This window comes from Cuculus canorus, chromosome 12, assembly GCF_017976375.1.
Source record: "Cuculus canorus isolate bCucCan1 chromosome 12, bCucCan1.pri, whole genome shotgun sequence".
NCBI classification, from domain to species: Eukaryota; Metazoa; Chordata; class Aves; order Cuculiformes; family Cuculidae; genus Cuculus; species Cuculus canorus.
In genome coordinates this window covers 6662257-6685655 of record NC_071412.1, presented here as the reverse complement: position 1 = coordinate 6685655, position 23399 = coordinate 6662257, and the positions used below count along the sequence as shown (strand labels likewise).

The window sequence follows — 23399 nt, the reverse complement described above, 5'->3', positions numbered from 1 at the left end:
TAAAACACAATTCCTTCACCCTCCAAAACATAAAAAGAGTTCTGTTTTGTTTTAAAACAGGATATCATGCCTGTGATTCACTTAGCAATTTAAAACACAGCATGTATCTAATCCTGCCCATGTGAAGACAACAGGAGTTTGATGAGATAAACATTTCAGCTTAAACACCACATACTTTCCAAGTTAAAGTCAGCCACAGCAGGATTGAATCAGTTACAGGCTATCACGTGTAATAAACTTTGATCTCAGAACAACAAATGATGAAATAGGAACTTGTTACGGCCAACCACCAACAAAGGAAGGCAAAGGGAAAACAGGTACATAAGTGCTTAAAAGTCAGCTCTGAGGGGAAAAAAACTAAAGTTTGAAGCTAACTTAACTTAAAACTTAAGAGGTGAATTAACTTCATCCCTGCATAAATGCAGCAATATCAGGAGCAGTCTCAAGGTATTACTTGTCTACCTCCAAAGAAGTTTAGGTAATTTAATATGAAAAACAAAACATTCAGCATATTATTTCTAAAAATGAAGACTCTCCCTGAAGACCTGATGGCATTTAGTAGTTTTCTCTTTTGCAGGCATTCTGAGTGACTCTGAAAGTCAACTAGAAATACAATGTATTTCAATACTAAAAATTAGACTAGATGTTATAGTACCTGATCCCACACAGAAAAAAATGGTTCTGCTGCACTAAATTTATTCTACCTATAAGGCAGTAAAAATTACAGTCTCTCTCAATTCAAGAACGGAGAAAAGGGGGGAAGAAAAAAAACCTTAATAAAATCTGCTGTGTGAATATGTTCCCATAGTATTAATACCTGTTCTAAGATATTCTTAAGGTGCAAGTATGCCTCCAGAGGGGTGAGCTTGAGTTCCACAATCAAGCGATCAATTTTATTAATTACCAATACCGGACGTATATTTTCTAGCCATGCTTGCCGTAGAACTGCTTGAGTCTATTAAAAAGGAAATTAAAAAAAAATCCATTACAGCAGAAAGCTTGATACCACAAAAAGAGACAGAATGTTAATGAAAATGACAACATAATTTTATAATTTAATTAAAAATACAATAGAGCACAGGCTGACATTCAAACCAGAAATATGACTCACATTGTTCATAGTACTAGTTACTACAGAATCCTACAGAATGGCAGGATTTCATAGCAGAAATGCCACAAAACCAAAAAAAATTCCCTCTCTATAAAAGCAAGCCATGAAAAAAAGCAATCTCAATATTATTTTCCTTATTTTTTCACTTTCAATACCTTAAATGCATCTGTAAAGATATTGTTTCCCTTAAGACATATATGTCTTCTCTGTACAAATATTCCATTACCTGAACAACTGCATACTCCCTGTTCCAACCCTACATCACTACACCCACTCACCAGTGTCACTCAGTTTTTCAGCACAATGCTGAAAACTACCTACCCTTTTTGATACTTCAAGTACACTGCTATTTAACAGAAGTTGTACAAAACTTCTTAAACCAGCTTATTTATTTCCATATAATACAGTTAGGACTTTGCTTACTGCGTCTTTTCTACCCTCTTTCTGTTTAATATACTTTATTTCACCTGTGGACAGACTCCTTCAACAGCATCCACCACTATAATGCAACCATCACAGAGCCGGACAGCAGTAGATACTTCCGAAGAAAAATCCACATGCCCTGGGGAGTCTATTAAATTAATCAGATACTCCTGATCACCTAAGATCAAACAATAAATTAATATTTCAGAACAGTTTTCAAAAATATTTTTCAGCCACACGGTTATACTACTTAAGCTATTATTAGTTTCCAAGGACCAAAAGTGCAGTAACTATAATGCTTAAGAAAAACTTCAATGGGAAAAGACGACTGTTGGCAGCACAATATCCAGCACATTGTACCTAATCGGTTTTAATTTCACTCTTAACGCCAATCTTCACTTCTCAATGCCCTGTTACCCTCAGAAAATTAAAACAAAAACCACATCAGTCAATCAAAAAAAAAGAAAAACCCTGAATAAGCTTGTAGTGGAGACTCCAGTCCACTTTAGATAAATTCACTGCATTTATCCCTAGCCATAATCAAATTAAGATTAAGAGACTTTCCTATTTTAGAAGATATCTTAGAGTCTAAATTTCAATACAACAGTAAAAAGACTTAAAAGGTTCTAACCATTAAAACTAAGGTAATTTCAGAGTTAACAATAAACCAGCCACCACAGTTTAAAGTACTTAGCTGGAAAATCATTGATTTTTACTATTTTTTATAGTTAGATATGGCTGAAATGGAAATTCTAATAGTGGCTTTTCTTTTCATGCAATTTTTACTGTTTAGTATTCTTTTTTCTCCATAAGCCTGTTAGTAATGTATTTCACGTTTTTCATTCACTAAGACTGGTGATCAACACAGAGTCATAAAAAAGATGAGACTGTAAGTAGACTATAAAAAAACTCTGAACAATTTATAGCAGAGTATTACAGGCATCTTAACACGGAAGCATAGCAAATACAGGACTGTACAAAATAATCTTTAAAAATGAGTTTTGAAAGATTTTGCCTTTTGGTGACATTATTTCAAGACTTAAGATCAAAATATAAAGACTTAGATCTAAAATTATAAGATAAAAGTAACTTTTCTAATTCCTTTCACTCAGATATGTGACTGAAGATGGTTTTCTTAACATCTCAGTTAACAGGTGAATACATGCCCAAGTCTTTGCAGAATCATGGTCTAACACAGAGGTACACAAAAGCAAAAGTTGTGTAACAAAAAGATTTTGACAACAACAATGAAGAGACAGGCAAAATTAACAAAAATATGTATCAGAGTTTATGCTTGTCAGCATCAATGACTTACCTTTCACAAAGTGCAATGAAATTGCACTAGATTTCATCGTTATTCCTCGGACCTGCTCATCTTCTCTACTGTCTAGGTATCTCAGCTGGTACAAAAAGAATAAAAAGATAATAAGTCCATTGAATTATCTTCATAAGTTACTCATCAACTATCAAAGAGCACTACTACAATAAAATGAAGTTTAGCAAGACTAGGAATGGAATTTCCTTAATCATTGCTGATTTACAATCCCAGCATAGACACATTAGAATTTTGTTAAAAATGACAGTATAACTCTACCTTTCCTGCCAAGCGGCTAGAGATTATTCCATTGCTAGATATCAGACAATCAGCTAGAGTAGTTTTGCCTGAAAAGAAAAATAAATTACTTAGTTTAAATTAATACAAACAATGGAGAAAGATGCAGAAACATTATGAATCCTGACAATACCTAGTGTTCTGAGATACCAACGCTAATAAACCTCCCAAAATGCCACAAAAGTACAAGCTAACAAAAACAAATATCTGATTATTCAGCTTCACCTGTTGGACTCATAGAGATTTTTGATGAGCAAATGCAACATTACTTCCGATGACCAGAAAAGCAATTGAAATATCAAACAGTACATCAGAACCTCAATATATCATGCATTTAGGCAAAAGATGCGTCCTAACGTATTTATTATTTCTACCTACGTAATAAACTTCCATTAGGTAATCATTGAAATACAACAGCTTACCTCACACACGTATATTTCATTTATGCTTTTTATTCACAAATTGGAAACATAAACTTCCATAGCATAAAAACAGAATTACAATAGCTTACTTCACACACGCGTATATTTCGTTCACACCATTCATTCACAAAGTAGAAAACATTCAGTTTCAACTAGTCCAAGTTATTACAGTGTAATGCTCTCTTAATGCCTAAAAAATAAGCTGCACCAGGACAAAAGAAATGTGCATAAAGCAAATTTAATTTTTAGAATCAGGATTAAGGCAGCTGAAAGCTAACTCTGTGAAAATCTACTGCTTTAAAACAGTAACCAAAGTATCTCACCATCCTTCAAACAGACACACACACAGGTTTGCCTCCCAAGGTTTCTGCCAGTCCCAAGCACCTGCTGCCTTACCATGATCCACATGGGCCAATATACAGATATTCCTGATGCCTGAACTCTTCCTCTGGAGACCGGCTATCCTTCCCACGCTGGTGAGGACCATGGTTGGCTAATTCTCTGAACGAAGCAAATGATTATATTTAACAACCACCTCGAAAAAGGTTCTTTTTTTTCTTTTTAATTACTTAAATCGTGACCAGAGCTTCGTAGGTGGGAGCCTCCCGGGGCCCACGAGCACCTGAAACTTACAAACCACGGGCCGCGCTTCTAGTTTTAAGGGAGAAAACAGAAAGTCGGGGGGGATCGGGGTAGTTTAACAAGGAGCCCCCTCAGGGACGGTGTCCCGGGGAGGCCTCACGCTTCGCCCTTAGCCCGCGCAGTGTGGGAGGGGGGCGTGTGGCTGCCCCGTCCCGTCCAACGCAGCGATCTTGGGGGCTGAGACGACGCGACAGGAGGGCGAAAGGGGAGGAAGGAGAGGGGAAGGGAAGGGAGGAAGGAGAGGGGAAGGGAAGGGAGGAAGGAGAGGGGAAGGGAAGGGAGGAAGGAGAGGGGAAGGGAAGGGAGGAAGGAGAGGGGAAGAGAGGGGAGGAAGGGAGGAAGCAAGGCCGGCCCCAAGTCCCCCCCGGTCCCTCACGGAGAGAGTCAGCAGCTGCCTCACCTCCGCACCCTCGCAGCGCCCCACGCACCCGGAAGCCCGCGCCGGCCCCGCCCACGTGACGCCATACGGCAGCCGGCGAGGGCCGCTCCCGGAGGGAACGCGGCCGTTGCCCGGGTGACGGGACGCCTTCCCTCGCTGCCGGCGGCGCGGAGGATGAAGCCGCCTCGCTGCCTGTGCCGGATCTGTACCTGCGGGTAAGCGGCCACGCCGGGACACGCTTCGGGGAGCGGGGGAGGCCCTGCGTCCCCGGGAGGGAAGAAGGTGGCGGCTTCACCTCAGCAACCGGACCCTTCCCTCGCCCCCGTCCCCCAAAACCACCTCAGTTGTCCCCAAACCGCCCCAGTTGTCCCCAAAACCACCTCAGTTCTCCCCAAACCACCCCCATACTCTCCAAACCACCCTGGTTCTCCTCAAAACCACCCCCGTTCTTCCCAAACCACTCCAGTTCTCCCCAAAACCACCCCCGTCCTCCCCAAATCACCCCCACTCTAAGTTCTCCCCAAAACCACCCTAAGTTCTCCCCCAAACCACCCCAGTTCTCCTCAAAACCACCCCAGTTCTCCCCAAATCACCCCCACCCTAAGTTCTCCCCCAAACCACCCCCATCCCTCCCCATCCCCCCATCCCAGCTATGGCCTGGTCGGGGCTGATCTTGGAAGGCGGCAGCAGCTTTCTAACATTCCCATTTCAACAGTTTCTGGCTTCCCTTTGTTTTTCTACAAGGGTTCTTCTCAGCCAATACTAAGTTTAAATAAAGTGGAGGGAAAGCAAATCTTAAATGCATTAAAATAGAAAAGGATGGAGACAAGATTTTCAAAGCCACCTGGACTGAACCTAAAGATCAGGCTTTTCCATAAAGCAGAGCCAGTGGGGCTGTGTGGAGCCAGGACTGCACCAAAGGAGCCCTCGGAAGAGTCCCGAGTAAATCAGCCTTGACAGAAACCTCTGCAAGCACGGCAGGCTTTAAAATAGATTTAATAGACCTGCCTTTCTCACGTCACATCCAGTTATACTCTCTACCATGACGGGAAGCCCCACTATTTCTTTACATTCAATGATCTGATATGGAGACACACTAATCATCAGTGTCCTGCAGCCTCTTTGGCCCAGGGAGGCTGGTGTAAGAGGGTACAGCAGGCAATATTTTTGTTTAAAATTACTATGACAGGTCTATAAGCAATATTATCAATGCTATATGTAAAAAAAATTCCCAAGACGGGTTTCCCAAAATCATAAGGGATTTTAAACCTTGCAAAATTTAGATATATGTTTCTAGGATTGGAGTCAGTGCTGTTAATATTTTCAATTTCTTCTCTATCTACTTAAAAAAACCCTAGAAAAATAATCACCCTAGGATTCTCATCCTAGGATTCGAAGATCCTGTCTTTAATATACACCAAAAAAGTCTAGCAAATACATCCTAGGAGAGTGATCACTGTGTATTGGATGTGCAGGGCCAGCCCTACGGCTGCAAAGCACACCATTAACTACAGGTTTCATGTTGAGGTTTGTGTAGCAGACACACTCCTTATGTATTTCCGTATGGGAATTCTGTCTCTCTGTTCATCAGCCATTTTTTTTGATCTGCAGAGACGAGAGACAGGCAGCATGTAAAGCTGATCATGTTCTTCTTGGTCAGGACTGTGGGTGTAATTTGCCCCATACATTTGTTTCAAAAATCCTAGATTAATGAAGAATTGGGATACATTGTTCTCGTGATGAGATAACAAGCTTGGGTGTAAGTTGCTGAGATAAAACAATCCAGGAGCACAAAACAAGGTTCAACTCAACTGAAAATCCTTGATTCGTAACCCCAGTTTATTCAATTATTCAGATTATTAAAAGCTTATGGTTTAAAACATAACTAAGCTTTTCATGGTCAATAAAATTTTAAGCCATTATTTGTTTAGGCAACAGGTTGTGTTTGCCTCAGTGTAACTGAAGTGTTTCTGTTTTCAGGTAAAGACTGGTCGCTTGGCAGTGTTACCTGGATATCGCAATGCATACACATCTTAGAACAATGCAAAGAAAACGAGCTAATGTTTTGTAGAGGTTCTTATTTAGCTATTTGCGGAAAATTACTGTCTAATTCTAAGTTATAAAACAGAAGGAAACAATCTTTCTTAGCTGTTCACAGACATAAAAAAAGTCAGAAAAATTTTAGAAATACATGGAAGAAAGCCAGTAAGACAGAATTTTATTCTCCCTTCTCTTTACAAGGGAGTGAGAAGAGCCTCCAAAACTCCAGAATGACCTTTTTTTTTGACATCGTAACGTACACAATCCACTCATTAAAGACTTACATCTAGGTGGTAGTGTTCATACTTAGGGGTTGCAGCCTTGGGCTCGTAGTCAAGTTTGTTACAAGATTTTAAAGAATATTTTGATTACGATTCGTTCTTATTAGACTGAATCACTTTCTGTGCCTATTAGGTGATCTTTTTCGAAAATCAACAAATAATCGCAATGCTAAGAAAAAATATGGAAGTGTACCAGCGCTGAGCATGCTCAAAGATCAATTTGCAGAATGGGTCCAGTGCTAGGGAATTCTCCATTTTTAATAATTGACATAATTTCTAGCCTCTTGAGCTTGAGACTTTAAGACTTTCTGCAGTAGCATAAGATGCTGCCAAGGCAGGATGGTGATAATTATCAAGCTGCTGTACTACAGATATAAGTTTGGTTGGAGGTGTTTTTTGTTTTTTTTCTTGAATAAACCACAAGAATGTTCTCAAAACCACATTGTGCAGAGTAGTGGCTCCATTTCTTATTTTAGAAGTGGCATATTTTTGATGTGGAGGAAGTATGAGCTAGCCTTACTTGGGATTGGTCCATATAGGGAAAGAAATATTTTTATTTTCTTATTTCATGGGTTCCAAATGTGTTAACTTAATACAAGAGAAAATTACACCCTGCTAGCAAGTACAGTCAGGCTCAATAGACATATCTAAACAGCAAATACAGGATGTTAAATCTGGCCTCATAGGAAGAATAAAGCCTCTGAGGTAGGACTCTCTGCATTCAAGAATAGTATTTGTCTACTAGAAAAGATAACCTACAAAAGCATGAAAGCTTAGTTTTGAGATCTAAAAATAAATTACTGTTTTATCTTCTCAATCTATCAGCCTTTCTCCATTTATTGCACTTTTGTTGTTGTTATGATAAAAATCTAGATTCCTGAATAAATGTAAGTTAAAAGGAAAGAGGAAGATTTCTCTAAAATATGGGATACTTAAGCCCTCATACTGACCACACATAAATACACGCAAACACAATAAAAACTACCAGACCTCCTGTCAACACTAGGAAAGCAGATGACTCAAAAATACAGTGTCTATACATTCGTTTTTTCAGAGCACAGCATGTGCACTGGAAGTTCAAAAATAAAAACCTTGAGTTGTGGGTTTAGTTTCTTCAAAAGCAGGTTTTTTTATGATGATAAACATTAACTTTTATCATTATTAGTCTAGTTCTCTGGGAGCAAAATGCTTTATGGGAAAATGTCAAGGATCTTGCCAGCATAAAAAAACAACTGCATGTATGCCAGATTCTAGATAAGTGAAATTCAGTATCATTCTGTTAAAATAATCAGAGCAACAGTGTTTGGCACTAGACAGCCCATATATTGTCAATTTTCTTTAGCTGAGATTCTGTTTAGACCTTATGAAAACCACAAGATAGTTAGTCCACCTCAAAGAGGGGAAAGAATAATAATCCATCAAAACAGGCATCAGTCAGTCAGGAGAGAAGCCATACTCTCATCAAATTCATTCCAATTAGTAATAACACTGGAATTGAACTTAAAATCAAGTAACAAGTTTAAAACAATCAGTGACTCAAGGAGTTCTGGCCAAATTGTAGGGCACATATTTCATTTATCAGAGCTGTAATCTGTCTTCTCTGAAGATTCTTATCTTCTCTCTAAAGAACTGTGATGCCCTATATAATCAGTTTTATTAAATTATTATCTAAACAAAAGCTTTTGGTTTAGTAGTTGGACAGCATCCAGAAGCAGATTTATCAGTTAGCCAAGAAAACCCTAATCTCTTCTGCAATTCAAATTCATATTTATATTAAGGTAATTTCACATTGTCTTTTATGCCCACTGAAGGTCCTTTCACAGCACAGAGTAGCGTGTAGAATCTCCTAAACAGTCCTGTCTGAATCCAAGTAATTTTGTGCAGTTAGAGGCTGTTCAGAATTATTTCATATGCTGGAAATGGCTGGGATCAAGGACACTTTTGATTCAGCAATAGATTTTAATGCAATTATATTTTCCTTAGAGAGACACATGAAATTACTTTCACCATTGTTTTGAACCTACCAAGAACTACAGACTCATTCTGCAAGTAATTATTTTTCTAGTATCTATTTCCATTTGTAGCACGGTCATTCGGCAATACAGGAAATATACTGACAATATTATGTAGAAATTAGAGAGAGATAAGTTTTTAAAGACTGGTGATACCAAAACAGAAAAAGTGTTTTGTTTGGTGATTGGTCTTCTGGACCAGCTTATGGCAAACAGAAGGCTGTCAGAAGGAAGGTTTTGTAAATTAGTATCATTTGTTTCAAATTCCTTTGAATCGTATGCCTAAAATATATGAATGTCATTATAATTTGATACACTGCATTTCAACTAGATTTCAAAACATACATTCAATGGTTTTAGTTTCTGCTTAGCTGTTATTTTTAGGTGCTACATAACACAGCATATGCTGCTTATACTTACTGAAAAAAATACTACTGAGGTGGTAATAGCAGCAGACAAGCACTGTGCTGAGAAATAGCACGCAGTTGTCTTGGTTTCCTACCTTTCTGATTCTTTCCCTCTTCTTCTTTTTTCCTTTCCTGGCTACCTTCTGATTAGGTCTCTCCGTTATTACTTGAGCGTGCATGGGTGTGATTGAAAAGGAATAAGCACCTGAGGCTTTCAGAGGATCTGGCTTATTAGACAGGGCTACCCTGTCTCTCATGGATTGAGCTGCTGAGCTGGCAAAGTCAGGCAGCCTAAAGTAATACCAGCTTTAGGGACCTCCAGTCCCAGATAGTGGGTGTTTTCCATTTTACTCTTCACAGCAGGAATCCTTCATGTCTGTTTCTGTATTCTGTTATACCTTGCTTTAATTTATTTTTTACCTTTCTTGGTATTCAGTGCTAAAGTTCACTGCAGGTCTTGAACTATTTGTTTGTAGCTAGTAAAAGCTGTATATTTTTATCCTTCTAGTTCTTTAGTTATTTTTGCTTTTCATGTACATAGTTTTACAAGACTCGTTTATTTTAAAAATAATGCTTAATTTCTTGTTATTTCCCTTTGCTTATACCTGAACCAGTATTGCAAGTTTCCAGCTACAAGTAGGAGAAATATCTTTCATAAAGGAGCAATTAATAATTGCATCAGCCAAAATAAAATTTTAAAACTGTGCTTGAAACAAACGACTAGAGAGATATAAATGCGTTATGCAAATTAAAGAGATATAAACACGTTATGCAAATTAGAATGAATAAATGCATTATGCCAAGAAACTAAGTGGGTTGGGATCAGGCTGCTGGAACAGCCCCAAGGCAAGAAGTTCATGGACTACAGCAGAGGTGTTAGAGAGGACAGAGGCAGCAGCACCTCCCAGGTAGAGGAGAAAGTAAATGAAGATATGGTGGTAGGAGCAATGCAATGCAATATAGAAAGTAGTGTATATGTTTTGATTTCATGCATGATTTACACAAAACAACAAGGTATAAAAATTAAGTCATCGTGTACCTCTTAACACAATGGTGTCATTAAAATAGACATCAATGACAAACGGGTATAATTGAAGTAAAGCCGATTAAGAAAAGAAATATCATTACTTCTAAACAGTTTTTGGATAGAAGATTTCATCAATCCTTGAAAAAAAAGAGTTTAAAAGTCCGAAATAGCTTGGAAGCCTAGAAGGGCAGATGAGATTTCACACCACTGAAATTTTAATCAAAAAGGTTTAATCAAGAGTCGTGAAAATAGATAAGCAAATGCATATAAACAACAAGACAAGCAATAAGGGAAAGCAGTATAAAAGAGACAATATGACAGGAAAAACGAAGCATAGTTATTTTTACAAATAGGGCTAGTAATATCACTAAAGATCAACAAAAGAGGAAAGTGCATCTTGGTGGTAGGAGTTAGAGGACTGAGGTCGACTCTATCCATCATATCTATTCTGTATCAAGGACTAACTTGCATATTGTTATAATGTGCTCTGGGAACTGTGCCATCAGCATAGTATTTTGTGATTTTATCACTCAGAAAAGATTTTAAACACAAGCTACTGATACCATTCAATCTTTCCTGTTTGTTATTCACTCCCAATAGACCGGGCATGGGTTTTCCCCTTCAATGAAACTATTCAAAATGATGTCATCTGATGTGTTTTACCCAGGCGCCATCGCTGCCCTCACAAACCTACAAGGATTTATGATAACGGACAACAGCCGTGCCTCACAACGGAGTATGTGGAGAAATATCCCCTGTATAGCAACATCTCTCCTCCCCGGAGCCTCAAGCCAAAACAAGAATACCAAGTGCATCGTGGGAAAATGGAAGGAATTACAACATTTAAGTAAACATTTTGAAGCAATGTGTTTTACAACTACTTTACAAAGTTTTTCAGACTTTCTCATTTAAGGGGGGACCGCACATTCTATTGCAATCATTTCATAATGCAGTCATTACCTTCATTACACTTTTAACATATTTTAAAGCAAAATATCGAGTGTAATGAAAAATTGTTAAGCACACACACAAGATTTGCATTCTTTACTGCACCCTTTAACCTGTAAAGATAGTCTAAAATTTCTGTCCTTGTTTTCAGCCTGTTTTGGAAACCTAAGTCTCATTGAGTCTAAAAAAGCAGGCATGCTGGGGAACGTTCTGTAATATGCGTGTGGAATTTGAGATAGTGGGAAAATGAAACCTCCAGAAAAAGGAAGGGGGATTTTTTTTTTTTTAATTCAGATAGTTTTAAATTGTTATGAATTTGAAGAAAGACAACTGTAAAGGGGTTCTGTAGGTCTGTCCTGTCAGTGCACAGACTCTGATGGTAAGTTTACAAGATTAAAGAGCATCTTTCAAAGAGTCAGAAAATGCATCATTCAATCATTATTAATAATGTGGTAGGAGCATAAACCTTTACTTTTTCAGTTACTGGTTTTCTTGTAAGCTATAAGGATTACAGATGAAACTTCTTTATTTATGCAAAAACAAGAGATACACATTGAAAGGCCAAATGGCCTTCTGCAAGACTGACTGTGTACTGCATATACTGTTTAAACACCTACATAGGTAGTAAGAACCCTTTTAATGTTATGTACCTATATAAAAATGGTGTTTCTGAATATATTCCATTCTCCTCAAGCAATTAGTAACCGCTGCCACTTGTAGTAATTTATCTTTCCTGTGCTGTTGCTTCCTGGATCATTTCATTGTAAAATTACAGCAACTTTTTCCAGTCTCCTTTCAGACATTTTACGGAATATTTTTAAATTTGGAATGAGTCTCCCAGTGTTGAAAAAGTTGCTTCGCTGTTTACTTTTGATTAAAGGTTATATCATGCATCAGAGACCCTACATTTATGTACTATGATTTTCTTTCCTCCTTGCTATTCCGCTAACATATGGCAACAGATTAAATATTCAGAGCAAACATTGTAAGTTGTTGTTTTTCCATATAGTGGAACAAATGACAAAAGTGACTCTAACAGAAAAAGGAGGTTTTTAACTAGAATTTCCTTTTTCCCCAATTCAGATCTGATTATTTACCATATGATATTGTGAAGAGACCTTTTCGGGTACAAGAAGAATATAAACCAAAGACGGGAGAGATAGATCTGGGAACCACATACCGGAAAGATTATAATGCTCATAAAATACAACCAGTGACATTAGTGAGACCTCTAGAGAGAAAACACACTACTGGAGGAAAATTGGATACCATACCAACCTATCGAGGTAATAATATATGCTGCCTTTAGAAAAAGAAATAACCAAGATGAAGGTATTCATCAAGTATTCTGAATTATCTCTATCAGAAACCGGATTTCTTAGTTTGGGACAGAGAGTAAGACATAGTAGAAAGCAGGTGATAATGCCTTAAGATGTTCAGCACCCCGGTTGTTTAGAGGTGATATTTATTAGTTCTAAACAAAAAGCTTTGTCTAAGGTTCTTTTGGCTACAAGGAAAGAAATTCTAACATACGCTTGGTTAGGCTATCTCAGGCAACAGTTGGTTGTAATTAGAGTGCCAATATATCTTTCAGATTATTTTAGCTCGTAATGCATGTTTTTGGACAGAGTAGGTCAAAAGTTGATTTTTAGACTTCTTCCCTGTGTACTGTATAATTTGCATATCATGCTAGCAATGATCTGTTTTGACACAAAATATTCTATTATAATTGTCAGTACAAAGGCAATAAATGTCCTTTTAAGTTATTCAGGCAAGTGACACTGATACACTTCAGACAAGTAGAACATTTTATGCACAGTATGTGTCACTGAATTTGTTACGTATAGTGCACTACAGCCCTGGTTAAAAGTAAGTAAAAATAAATGATGAGATGTGATCTACTGGAGTACTAGGATGAAAATCAAGTGTTCCTGATTGTGAGGGCCAGTGCTATTGAGAAGATATTGAAATAACAAGAATCGGATATATCCATTAAACCAGGAAGTTAGAATGCCTGATGCAAAATAAGCAGAAGACAGGAGTGCAGTGACAGAATGAGTTGGAAGGATAAAATTTGAGGTAAAAGGCTCTTTATAATAATCCAGAGCTATATTACACTAACTTATTTAAGCTTAGGACTATGCTTAGAAAGATAGATACTTAGAAAGGTACTTATATATATATTTTATTTATATTTATGAATTGTAAATAATTTATAAGAAATTTAAATATTTCTATTTAGCTTGCGTGTAAGTAGTAAGCTAGCAAATAATTAATAATTTAGCCTAGTCTGAGCATGCAACTTAGCATGCAACTTCTTCACTTAAAATGTACGTTAGCAGTTCAGCAGGGACTAAGGATCAAGGAGTGAAAGAACACTAAAGCTGAAGTAAGTATAGTAATTGCAAAACAACAAATTGATTTCAACTACCCATGAAGAAGTTTAGATTGGATATTAGTTTTTGTAACTGTAGCAGAATATTATGTTAGTAAAAAAAAACAGAAGCAAAGAAAAAAAATCTCAATACACTTTAAGATGATATAACTTTGATACGGAAATTATGAGAGAATTCTCCCAATTGGTAGTGAGCATGACCCATTGATCTATGAGGTTTCCTTCAGTCTTGTATATTTACATTAACTTCTAAGCAAAATATAAGATATTGTTTATAAAACCTGTATATGGGTGTTTTCTGTATGGAACACACACTAAATATGTACATGCAACATATTCTTTTCCCTTGAGGAAATATTCAAAATAGGATATCTTGTACAATTATTTCTGTCCGGTTTTATCACAGTAATAATACAAGACAGTTTTATCAAGTCACAAACGTGCAGATAACATTGTCATTCTCACTTACATACATTTTCTTTGTTTTGCAAGATTTAATACTAGAAGAATTTGACTTCATTTTAAAGGAATAGCCTTAAGTAATAACACTTGTATGGTGAAGTTTTGTTTTTGCCTTAAAGACGACTATAGGTCATGGGAAGTTCAAAGAAGGGAACCTAGTAAGATGGAGCATATATACCAGCCACCAACAGAGAAGTTTGGTAATTCCACTACGTTTCAAGATGACTTTATTCCTAGGGAACTGAATCCCAGACAAAGCTTTAAACCTCCTTGTGTAGCCAAGCTTTCCCATGTGCCTTTCGATGGTACTACTTCCCATCGCACTTCTTATATTGCTTATCAACTGGCACCAAAATTCGTAAGACCAAAAGAAGTGTACAAGCCAAGCAACCAACCCTTTGAAGATCTCACAACCCACCGGAATGATTTTAAAGGGCTACCTGGACAACTTGCAAAAAGCTGCAAGCCTGAAAATGCAAAAGTCAGATCCAGCGCTCATTTTAATGGAGTCACTGAATTCCAGGATCGTTTTCAGCCATGGCTGGTCTCCTTGCCTGAGGTCCGCAAAACAGAAGAGTATGTTCCACCCCCAGGCAATATGGATTTTAACTCCACAAGCCATCTTGACTATGTGAAGCACAAGATTTCTCCTGCTGTCCCCATAAGACCAGTTTCTTCTAATGGAATAAAAACCAACGCCCCTTTTCAAGGGACTACTACTACAAAGGAAGACTTCAAAGTTTGGGGCAGCTGTCAGCAAGAGATTATTAAGAAACAGCAGGAAATTCCAAAACCTACAGGAAAATTTTATGATTTAACTACATTCAAATCTCATTATATACCACATCAGATCATCCCAGCTCAAAGTTTCAAACCTGCACATGCTATAGTTCCTAATCCAGCTCCTTTTCAAGATGAAACTATGTATCGCACAGCATATACTCCAAAGAAACAAGAGATCTGCCCGGCAAATTATCCATCTCCTCCAGGTTATGTATATATAAACACAGATTCTCATGGTCACAAATTCTACCGCCAGCTTACTCCAGAACTTTCTGAGTCAAATAGCAATCCTATTCCAAAGGAAGTAGCTGTTGTGTCCTAATACTGAGATGCACTATTTCAAGCACCTTTGTGAAATCATTGGAATCTTATTTGTTCATTTTTTTCTTTAAATAATACTGAAAACAGATAAAATAATGTAAATCTTGATTTTAAAGTATTCAAACTAATAACTTGAAGAAAATCAAAGCAACACCAGAAGTTTATTGCAAGACTAATAAAGATTTGCCAGATTTTGTAGAAATTATGTATTTTACATGGCATTTATTCTTATTCTTATCATGTGTTCTAGTTTCTGTGACCTCCCACATTTCATTATGCTCCATCTCAAGCATATGTATTATGCATTTAATTATTTCAGATTTTCTGCAAATCAAATGTTTGTATTAGCAAAATAGCAATTATCTTTTGATAATTTCTTGTTTTATAGTAAGCAAATAATGCTACAATAATCTTAATAATTACCTCAGTTTCTCATCTCATCAATACTGGAATAATCACATAACAATATTTTTTTCTTTACATTTTGCTGCCAAAATCGTAAGACAACACCTCATGCCACTTTGGCATATCTATAAACCTAGTTCTGGCTTTAGTCATCATTACTTTTCCTTCCTTCAGTTCTGAGAAGAGTATAAAGGTCATACTGTAATTTATGATAGTAATTAATAGGAAGTAATCTCACTTTTTTCTGTGCACGTACTTAAAATCCCTCAGACATAAAAACCAGGTCATTAGACTGTTTCTTAATTTCCCAGATAGTGTTTATTCAGCCTTAATTGCAACGGACACAAAGCTGATGCAAAGCTTTGGATACAATAGCACCAAGTGTGTGTCCTCCCCATCTGAGTAGTTTTTAAATGCTATGCAAATTCAACAAAATTTGAAAAGAGATTTCACATATGATTCTATTGTTTAATAGAATTTATTCAAGCAGTGATTATGTTTCTGCATGAGATTTAGTATTTTCTCTCTGTCTTCCTTGATTTCGTTAAATCTAGATGGAACTGATTTCAGTCCTATTATGTTCATGATTTAAGCAAGTGCCAGTAATTAATTTATGATTAACACTATTATCATGTTCTATCGCAGTATTGCAGTGCAATTTCTTTCGGTAGTGCCTATCTTGTGCGCACTGGTATAGGGCAGTCAGATGGGTTCTGAAGAATTACATGCTCGTAATTTGTAAACCAAATCACTGATGGAAAGACGAAGATCAATGATGGAGACATGCTGAAAGCAGGAACTGGAACATACGGCAAGGAAGAAAGCTGAACTGAGTGTATTAGCTATGCAAAAAGGCGTTGTATCAGAGAGCTCCAGACGTTATTAGAGCATCAGTTACTTCTAGGTTGGTTTTGTCTTTGTACTGTGTTTTTGTAATATGATTTATTCCATTAATGAAACAATAATTCAATTAAACTTTTCTCTCTGAAGATTATTCACACCCCCAGCTAGTAAAGACATGTTTCGGACTGGGTATGAGCAAGGGCAACCTAAAGCTTTGATATCCTGAAAGCAGGGCAGGAAAAAGTCCAATTCCAGAAGAAAAACTACAAACACCCTTTTCTTTATGAAACATGACTCAGTCTGGCCACAACTAAGGAAACAAAGTCAAAACTTTGCAATGACACTTACCCAAGTCTATAACCTATACACTATTGTGGTACATCATAAGAAGTTCAAGAAGGCTCGAATATCCTCCAGCTCTGTTTTCTAGGGAGGAAGAAAACTCACTGTGAGTTTTCTGAATCCATAAACTTCGGTGTGCCTGCGTGTTCTGCTGAAGATGGCTCCTCCTCTGGGTCCGAGTGAGCGCAGATGCTTTTTGTCATTTTTCACAGCTGGTTTTATTAGTTCTTAAGTCACCTTTTTCCCCCTCGCTTACGTTACGGAAAGTCATTTGCTGCCACCTACCAGCACAGTACAAAAAGTTTTGAGAGGAAGGAGAAGGCATATTCAGATTTAACAGTTCCTCTGCAGATGTGTTTGAAGATTTTTTCTGAGGTGGAGGGAGTTTATTCCCTTTCATTTTGCCCTTAATGTTTTCCTGGAAGTTTAACAGTGAAAGAGAGAAGCCTTTATTACGCTACAGTTGAAAGAGCCACACGCTGCTGATTGCACTTCCAGGAAAAGCATCAAAAGGGATTATAAACCTTCAGACAGTATTCAGTAGTTGAGGTCAACTTTTTCATCAGCAAGATGTTTTTGAAATGCAAACAAAATGAACACCGGGCTGGAAAACTAATATTTCTCAAAATAACAGCTGTTAAAAAAGCATTCGATGATGTCATGCTAAGCCAAGATGTAAAAATGGAAAAGTTACTCATGGATTCAATTGCTATCCTAAAAGTGCTTTTCCTGCACTGTGCTGTACACACACTCCACACAACAGCTGTACAGAATCTGCTTGTTTTAAAAAAAGAAGGCTGCACAGAAAGCATTGGTGACACAAAAGGAAAAATTAAACAGATTCGTGTACCTTTGCCAATGTTACTCTCTTGGATAACTCTGAAGCACCACCATTTCATTGCTAGATATTTCTTTTCAATTTTTTAAGGATTTTCTTGTTCATATTATTTATGGGACTCTCCTTTCTAAAGACTATTACACATCTGGGATATTCTGAAACAAGTTTTTTTTCATGTAGCTATTGCCATCACCCACGAAGTATAAAACATAGAGCTGTTCTGTTGGGTCTAAATGAACTCTGTTTGGTGCAGTACATGAAAGCCTGGCAAAGAAATGTAACTTTATTCCAACTTGTACAGACTCCTGATTCCAGATTTCAATGAGTCAGAGATGACTTATTTGGATTTTGGCAAATTTTCTTCCCCACTTTTTCAGTCAGGTTACATTTATGTTGCCTCTTAATAGCAATGTAAAGCAGTCTGTAACTGAGCTGAAAATCTGTCTGATAAACTGTCAACTTTAAGAAGTAATCTTAGCTTTGAAAAAAAATCACAGAGTTATGGACATGGCAGTTTATAGAATAACACTCAGCATGAAAGCATAGCTACCATGAAAATCATGGTAATAAACAATCTCTAGGTAATCACAGTGTTGAATAATCAAACTAGAGTTTATTTCAGAAATATCAAAACTACGTTCAAGAAAGCTAAATATTAGACATCTTCAGTTACTGGAGAAGCAATAAAATAATCTACAGAGGAATGTCATGCCAATTGCAGTATCAAACATTTACAGCGCTGCTTCTGTATAGCATGCATACTGAACCAAAGACAAAATAAAAGCAACAAAAAATGCTATGTGTTAACATTTGAAAATTTTAAATATAAAGGAAAAACATGAATAAGAAATTTTGGTATTAAGAAAAAATATATGTCCAAAAATCTTTATTAAACACTGTACAAAACAAAATATTGCACTTTTAAATCAGACAATAAATATCTACAAAAGTATCTTACAAATGCTTTCTTTTAATTTAAAAAAAAAACTGCTTAAACAATCAAGACCCATTGCTGATTAAAAAGGTAATGATCAGGAATATCCTCTCCTTGCAGTCAGCCTTGGACACAACAGTCCACATTAAAAATTTTCTATACAGTAGTGCTAATCTAATTTTCAGTGATGCAAACCCATTGTGCAGGAACGCTGTTTCTAAACCTGTTCTTACAGCATACCCGCTAATTAGCATGTAGTGTAGTTCAGTAATGGAACACAAGATCCAAGCTAATACAAGCATTCAGGTCTCCAACGTGTGCAGTAGTTTGGAAACTACAAAAGAAAAAATACCCACCTGTCTGCTGGCTCCTCTGGGTTTCCCTCTGCTTACAGCCCTAATGAGACTTTGTCTGCAACAAGGAAAGTAATTTACCTGGGGAAGTCACAATTAGAATTTATTCTCTTAACTTGCGAAAGACTCAAAGGGTTGTGATGAAAAGTCATATTGATGGAAAACTGCTCCAAATAGTTTTCTTGTGCTTGTCTACCTTCATAATTAATAATTCTTCCTTGGACATTTTTCCCCATTAACAGGAGAAAAAAAGATATTTATTTAAAATAGAAAATCTGACAGCCATGTTTGGCCAGTTATTGGCTGCCCATTTGACTTGACATGCAGAGAACAGTGCTCACAAATGTTTCATTCACAGCTCTGACAAGGAAGCCTTGTGTCTAATTTAAAAATCAGTAGAAAAGTCTAATCATGCCAGAACTTTGATTGTTTTTCAGTGACTGGAGCAGAATAGAAACAATGGAAAATGACACCTCATTTATTCAGAAGAGATCTGTTGCTGTTTTGAAAATTGTACTGGCATCTACAATGTCTTTTACTGCATAAACATAAATATAAGCATGAAAAATGAAATGTATTTCTGTGCATCCCTCTGACAGCTAATATCAGTAAAACACATCCTGCGAGATCGACTCAAGCTCGTGCTGTTCATGAAAATGAAGTGGCTGCCAAAAATTTTATAGCTACAAGCCACTGCTTCTATAAATTTAAAAATTGTGTTAAATTTGATAAAACAATAAAAACAAAACCTAGGGGTGAATAGTTGCTGCATTCCAAAGTTCTTCAAAGGATTTTGGGACTTCGTTTTTCTCTTATATTAAGGACAGTAAGCACTACCTGGTGCTTTTAGATAATGTTTTTTTTCCCCTGGTAAAATTATAATGTGATGACCTATAAAATTCTACAGATGGTACGCCATGATATTATCTTCCTAATCCAGACACAAAAATGTTTAAAACATTAAAATTTCCATTGCAAAGAGTGGATAATAAAATTTCCCAGAAAAAATACCCTGTCCAGCATATCACTCCGCAACACTGTTTTTTTCATTAGCCCCACATTTCCATTTAGCTGTTATGACTAATGTCTTATTTACAAGTATATACTTTGAGTATGCTGGTTTAATGAACCCCTCTTCTCATCTCTTCACTGCACCATCGTGAACTTTCCACGGAAGAGTTACATTTCTTGACATGATTGACAACATCTCTGTTTGTAGATGTCTATTAAGCACAGCTTTAGGTGCTTTACAAATGTACAGTAGTGAGTTGTATCCTTGCATTCGCCTTCTGAAAAATATATTTAAACATTAAAAGGCTTTATAATGGACAAAAGATAAATAGTGGAACCTATCATCGTAATTGTAAACAACCGATGGATTCCTGGTAGCTTTGTAATTATTTTGATTTGCGTTTCTGGCAACAGTGGATTCAAAGCTAAACTAGGTCACAAATAAGAGTTGTGATCTCACTGCATTCATTTGCCTATTGTCTGTGTCAGAAAACTACCTCATCTTTCAGGAGTTAATAGCTTGCTCGGAGACTTATGAGTCACAACTGGCAAAGACATGTAGGGAAGTTTGCATAAAGCAACTTCCTAAATATCCTGTTTCTAAAAGTGCTTTTGAGGCTCTAATGTCACACTGGCCTACTCATCGAGAAAAATAAACCCAAGGATTATGAAGTGCTCCTTGGAGAGGATAGTTTTACCTTTGATATACAATCAAATGCTTGTAGAATCGTTAGTGTACAACTGAGTCCCTTTCTAATATAATTGCTACAAACTATTAATATGCTCATATATAAATAAACATTTACATACTGCCACAGGATGTGACATTGCAGTGTTGCCAGGTCATTGGTCTCTTCCTCCATCCGCAATACTGATCAGCCACAGGTTTGTTATTTTTTCCGTGTACACAGTACACTCGTCTCGACTGAAACCCCCTCCCACAGTCCACGCTGCAAGGCCTCCAAGGGCCCGTCCGCCAATAGACGTCACATGCCTCCGAAGAGCAGTTTCTTCTGACAGGAGATCTGTGCAGGAAAATAAATGGCAGTTAAATGTTTACTTTTGTGCTAAACTCTTATTCGCAGAATGAGAGAACTGACGTTGGAAGGGACTTCTGGAGAATGATTAGTTCATGCCCCCTGCTCTTAGCACAGTCAACTAGACCAGGTTGCTCAAAACCATCTCCATTTGTGTTTTCAATATCTCTAAGGATGGGGACACCCCAGCCCTCCTGGGTAATCTGTTCCCCTGTTTGCCCATATTTCATTTGGTTCCCATTGATCATGCCTCACTCAAAGAAACAAAAGACAAGGCCTTGTTTATTTAAACCAATTCCTTTCTGGAAGAGAAAAAATATTTTACCTTTAGGAAAACTTAACTGACCCTGAAATGTTGCATACTGGATGCTGGAAGTGCATAACTTTTCTTCTGAACACCAGTAATATTTCTATGCTGTCCCAGAGCCTCCTTGAACATTTGAAGCTGATAAAGTAAAATACCGGCTCTTAGTAGTAAATGGAAGTTTCACCATGTACTTCAGTGGAGCCAAAATTTCATGTGCACAGAAAAAATGCTTTAAAATGCTCACAATTCAGAAGCACTTCTATAGGAACAAATACAAAGAGCTGAGTTCAGTAATTGAGAATCACAGGAACAATTCCCGTGTATGTACTTGCTACCCATTTATTCCCTGTTCTTCATTGCCCTACATGCACATTTGGTATAGAGCAAAATTTTGTGCCCCCCGATCCTCACGTTCAGTTTTAATTTGTCTTTAATTCAGTCTTTTTTGAGATTATTGTGTTTTACAGACTGCCATCCATACACGTGTGATAGCATAGCCCAAGTCAATCTGCTGATCAAGATTCTCTGGAGGTGCATAGCCTGTTCTTTTTGTATTGAGAGGAGTTGTTTAAAGAAAGTAAAACAAATTAACTAATTAACAAATTCATTAGTTCTTACAAGAATGTGTACTTCGAAGTAAAAAGTCACACCTTCTGAGCCATTCAGTTTTTACATACCTCATACACACCTCACCAGCACATACTAAGAGGCAGAATAAGACCTATCATAATTATTCATAGAAGTAGTACCCCATTTCACATGGTCCACAAAATAAGGCCCTGAAAAATTCCTTATTTTATAAAATTCAGGCAGCAGTAGACCACAATAAAGAAGTAATATCAGAAGAGACCCTGTTCAGTAGTAATAAAAAAAAAGTTATGGCAGATTACTCTACTTTCTATTTTGTCTTAGGGAATCAAGATTCTCTCACTCTATTTCTAGCTTTTCCATTAGCACAGTGGAGGACACTGATCAAATCCATTGCCCTCCTTGAGTTCCTGAGTTCAGCCAATGTATACAAACAGATGACTACCACTACCTCCTTTCTTTGTGTTTGATACATAAGAATTTGCATATATACTGCGTTGACGACCCTGTATTTTTAGTGCAATCATCTAAAAAATCTAAAGTGTACTCCTTCAAACTGCATACCTCTTTCTTTCATCACATGAAGAGTTCGGCACTAAAGATCCATTATGAAGTTGACACAAAAAGTGACGATGCTGTAAACCTACCGGGTGGCTTACACAGCGACCAGAACACTGCAACACAAGAGAAAAGGGTGAGGGGAAACAAAAAGGAACAACCAAGTTAATAACAACAGAATCATCCTTCTAGGCTGTTACCCAGTTGCACCACCCAATGATAATTCTTTATAGGTATTCCTCCTTTTCAACCACGTCACACCCGAGTTTCGACAAGGTCTAGATATCGTGGATTCGCTATATGCAACTTTGCCAAGGTAATGCCTTTTCTACCCATTCATAAAGCTACATTCATTGTCTACACTCTCATCATTTCACACCTCCAGTGCTACAGCATTCTTTCCATAGTTCATAAACTTTCTGACAATCATAAACTTGCCTTGCTAATACCGCCATCAGAAATAGAGCAACAGTAATTCTCTTAATTCTTACTTTCCTCATTGAATAGAAAGGACTGCATTAATAATTATAAAAATCATATTAAAATGAACACGAGTTTACTGCACAAATGAAGAAACAGAAAATATAAGAAAGAAGAGTCCTGTGTATAAGATATTGCTGCAACTGCTTCTGAAGCACGTTCATGTATCTTTCTTTGGGGACTTCACAAGTACAGCTATGCAAACAAGACTGCAATAAAAGCAATATATTAGCTTAAAAAATGGAATACTTTGTAATGGATTAGCTTATAAAATATACTGAAACTAATACTCAGGTTACAGATCATGTCTTTGACAAATGAAAGTAGCTCAGACATCACAAAATGAAAAAAAAAAAAAACCCAGGAGTTATAATTCACCAGTCTGAATTCACAACTAGTGCCACACAGCTTTCCCTTGTGCAAGAGAACAAATGTTCA

At 37.1% G+C, this 23399-nt stretch overlaps 3 protein-coding genes across 12 annotated transcripts in view; 1 reads left to right on the top strand and 2 right to left on the bottom strand.

The window, feature by feature from the left end:
- EFL1 (elongation factor like GTPase 1) overlaps positions 1 to 4648 on the bottom strand; it is a 74252-nt gene extending 69604 nt beyond the window's left edge. Inside the window, exons 1-6 of one of the 3 annotated variants that reach the window (XM_054077415.1) lie at positions 4611 to 4648; positions 3965 to 4069; positions 3129 to 3196; positions 2850 to 2934; positions 1579 to 1712; positions 818 to 955 (exon numbers count right to left, since the gene is read on the bottom strand). In XM_054077415.1, coding sequence (XP_053933390.1) covers positions 818 to 955; positions 1579 to 1712; positions 2850 to 2934; positions 3129 to 3196; positions 3965 to 4055 — 516 coding nt within the window. In that variant the 5' untranslated portion in view covers positions 4056 to 4069; positions 4611 to 4648. The other 2 variants (XM_054077417.1, XM_054077416.1) reach the window with 2 other exon arrangements.
- Positions 4649 to 4671: 23 nt separating this feature from the next.
- Positions 4672 to 16660, top strand: SAXO2 (stabilizer of axonemal microtubules 2). The gene is made up of 4 exons (XM_054077418.1): positions 4672 to 4804; positions 11024 to 11203; positions 12388 to 12590; positions 14281 to 16660. Exons 1-4 carry the CDS (start codon positions 4764 to 4766, stop codon positions 15264 to 15266), a joined length of 1410 nt encoding a protein of 469 aa, XP_053933393.1. The 5' UTR covers positions 4672 to 4763; the 3' UTR covers positions 15267 to 16660.
- A 1549-nt stretch (positions 16661 to 18209) lies between these two features.
- ADAMTSL3 (ADAMTS like 3) overlaps positions 18210 to 23399 on the bottom strand; it is a 187558-nt gene continuing 182368 nt past the window's right edge. For 7 of the 8 annotated variants that reach the window (XM_054077304.1, XM_054077305.1, XM_054077309.1 and 4 more), the window contains 3 exons: positions 22488 to 22597; positions 20802 to 21016; positions 18210 to 20269 (listed from right to left, as the gene is read on the bottom strand). In XM_054077304.1, the coding sequence (XP_053933279.1) occupies positions 20160 to 20269; positions 20802 to 21016; positions 22488 to 22597 (435 nt within the window). In that variant the 3' untranslated portion in view covers positions 18210 to 20159. The remainder of the gene's footprint in view (positions 20270 to 20801; positions 21017 to 22487; positions 22598 to 23399) is intronic. The other variant, XM_054077311.1, reaches the window with a different exon arrangement.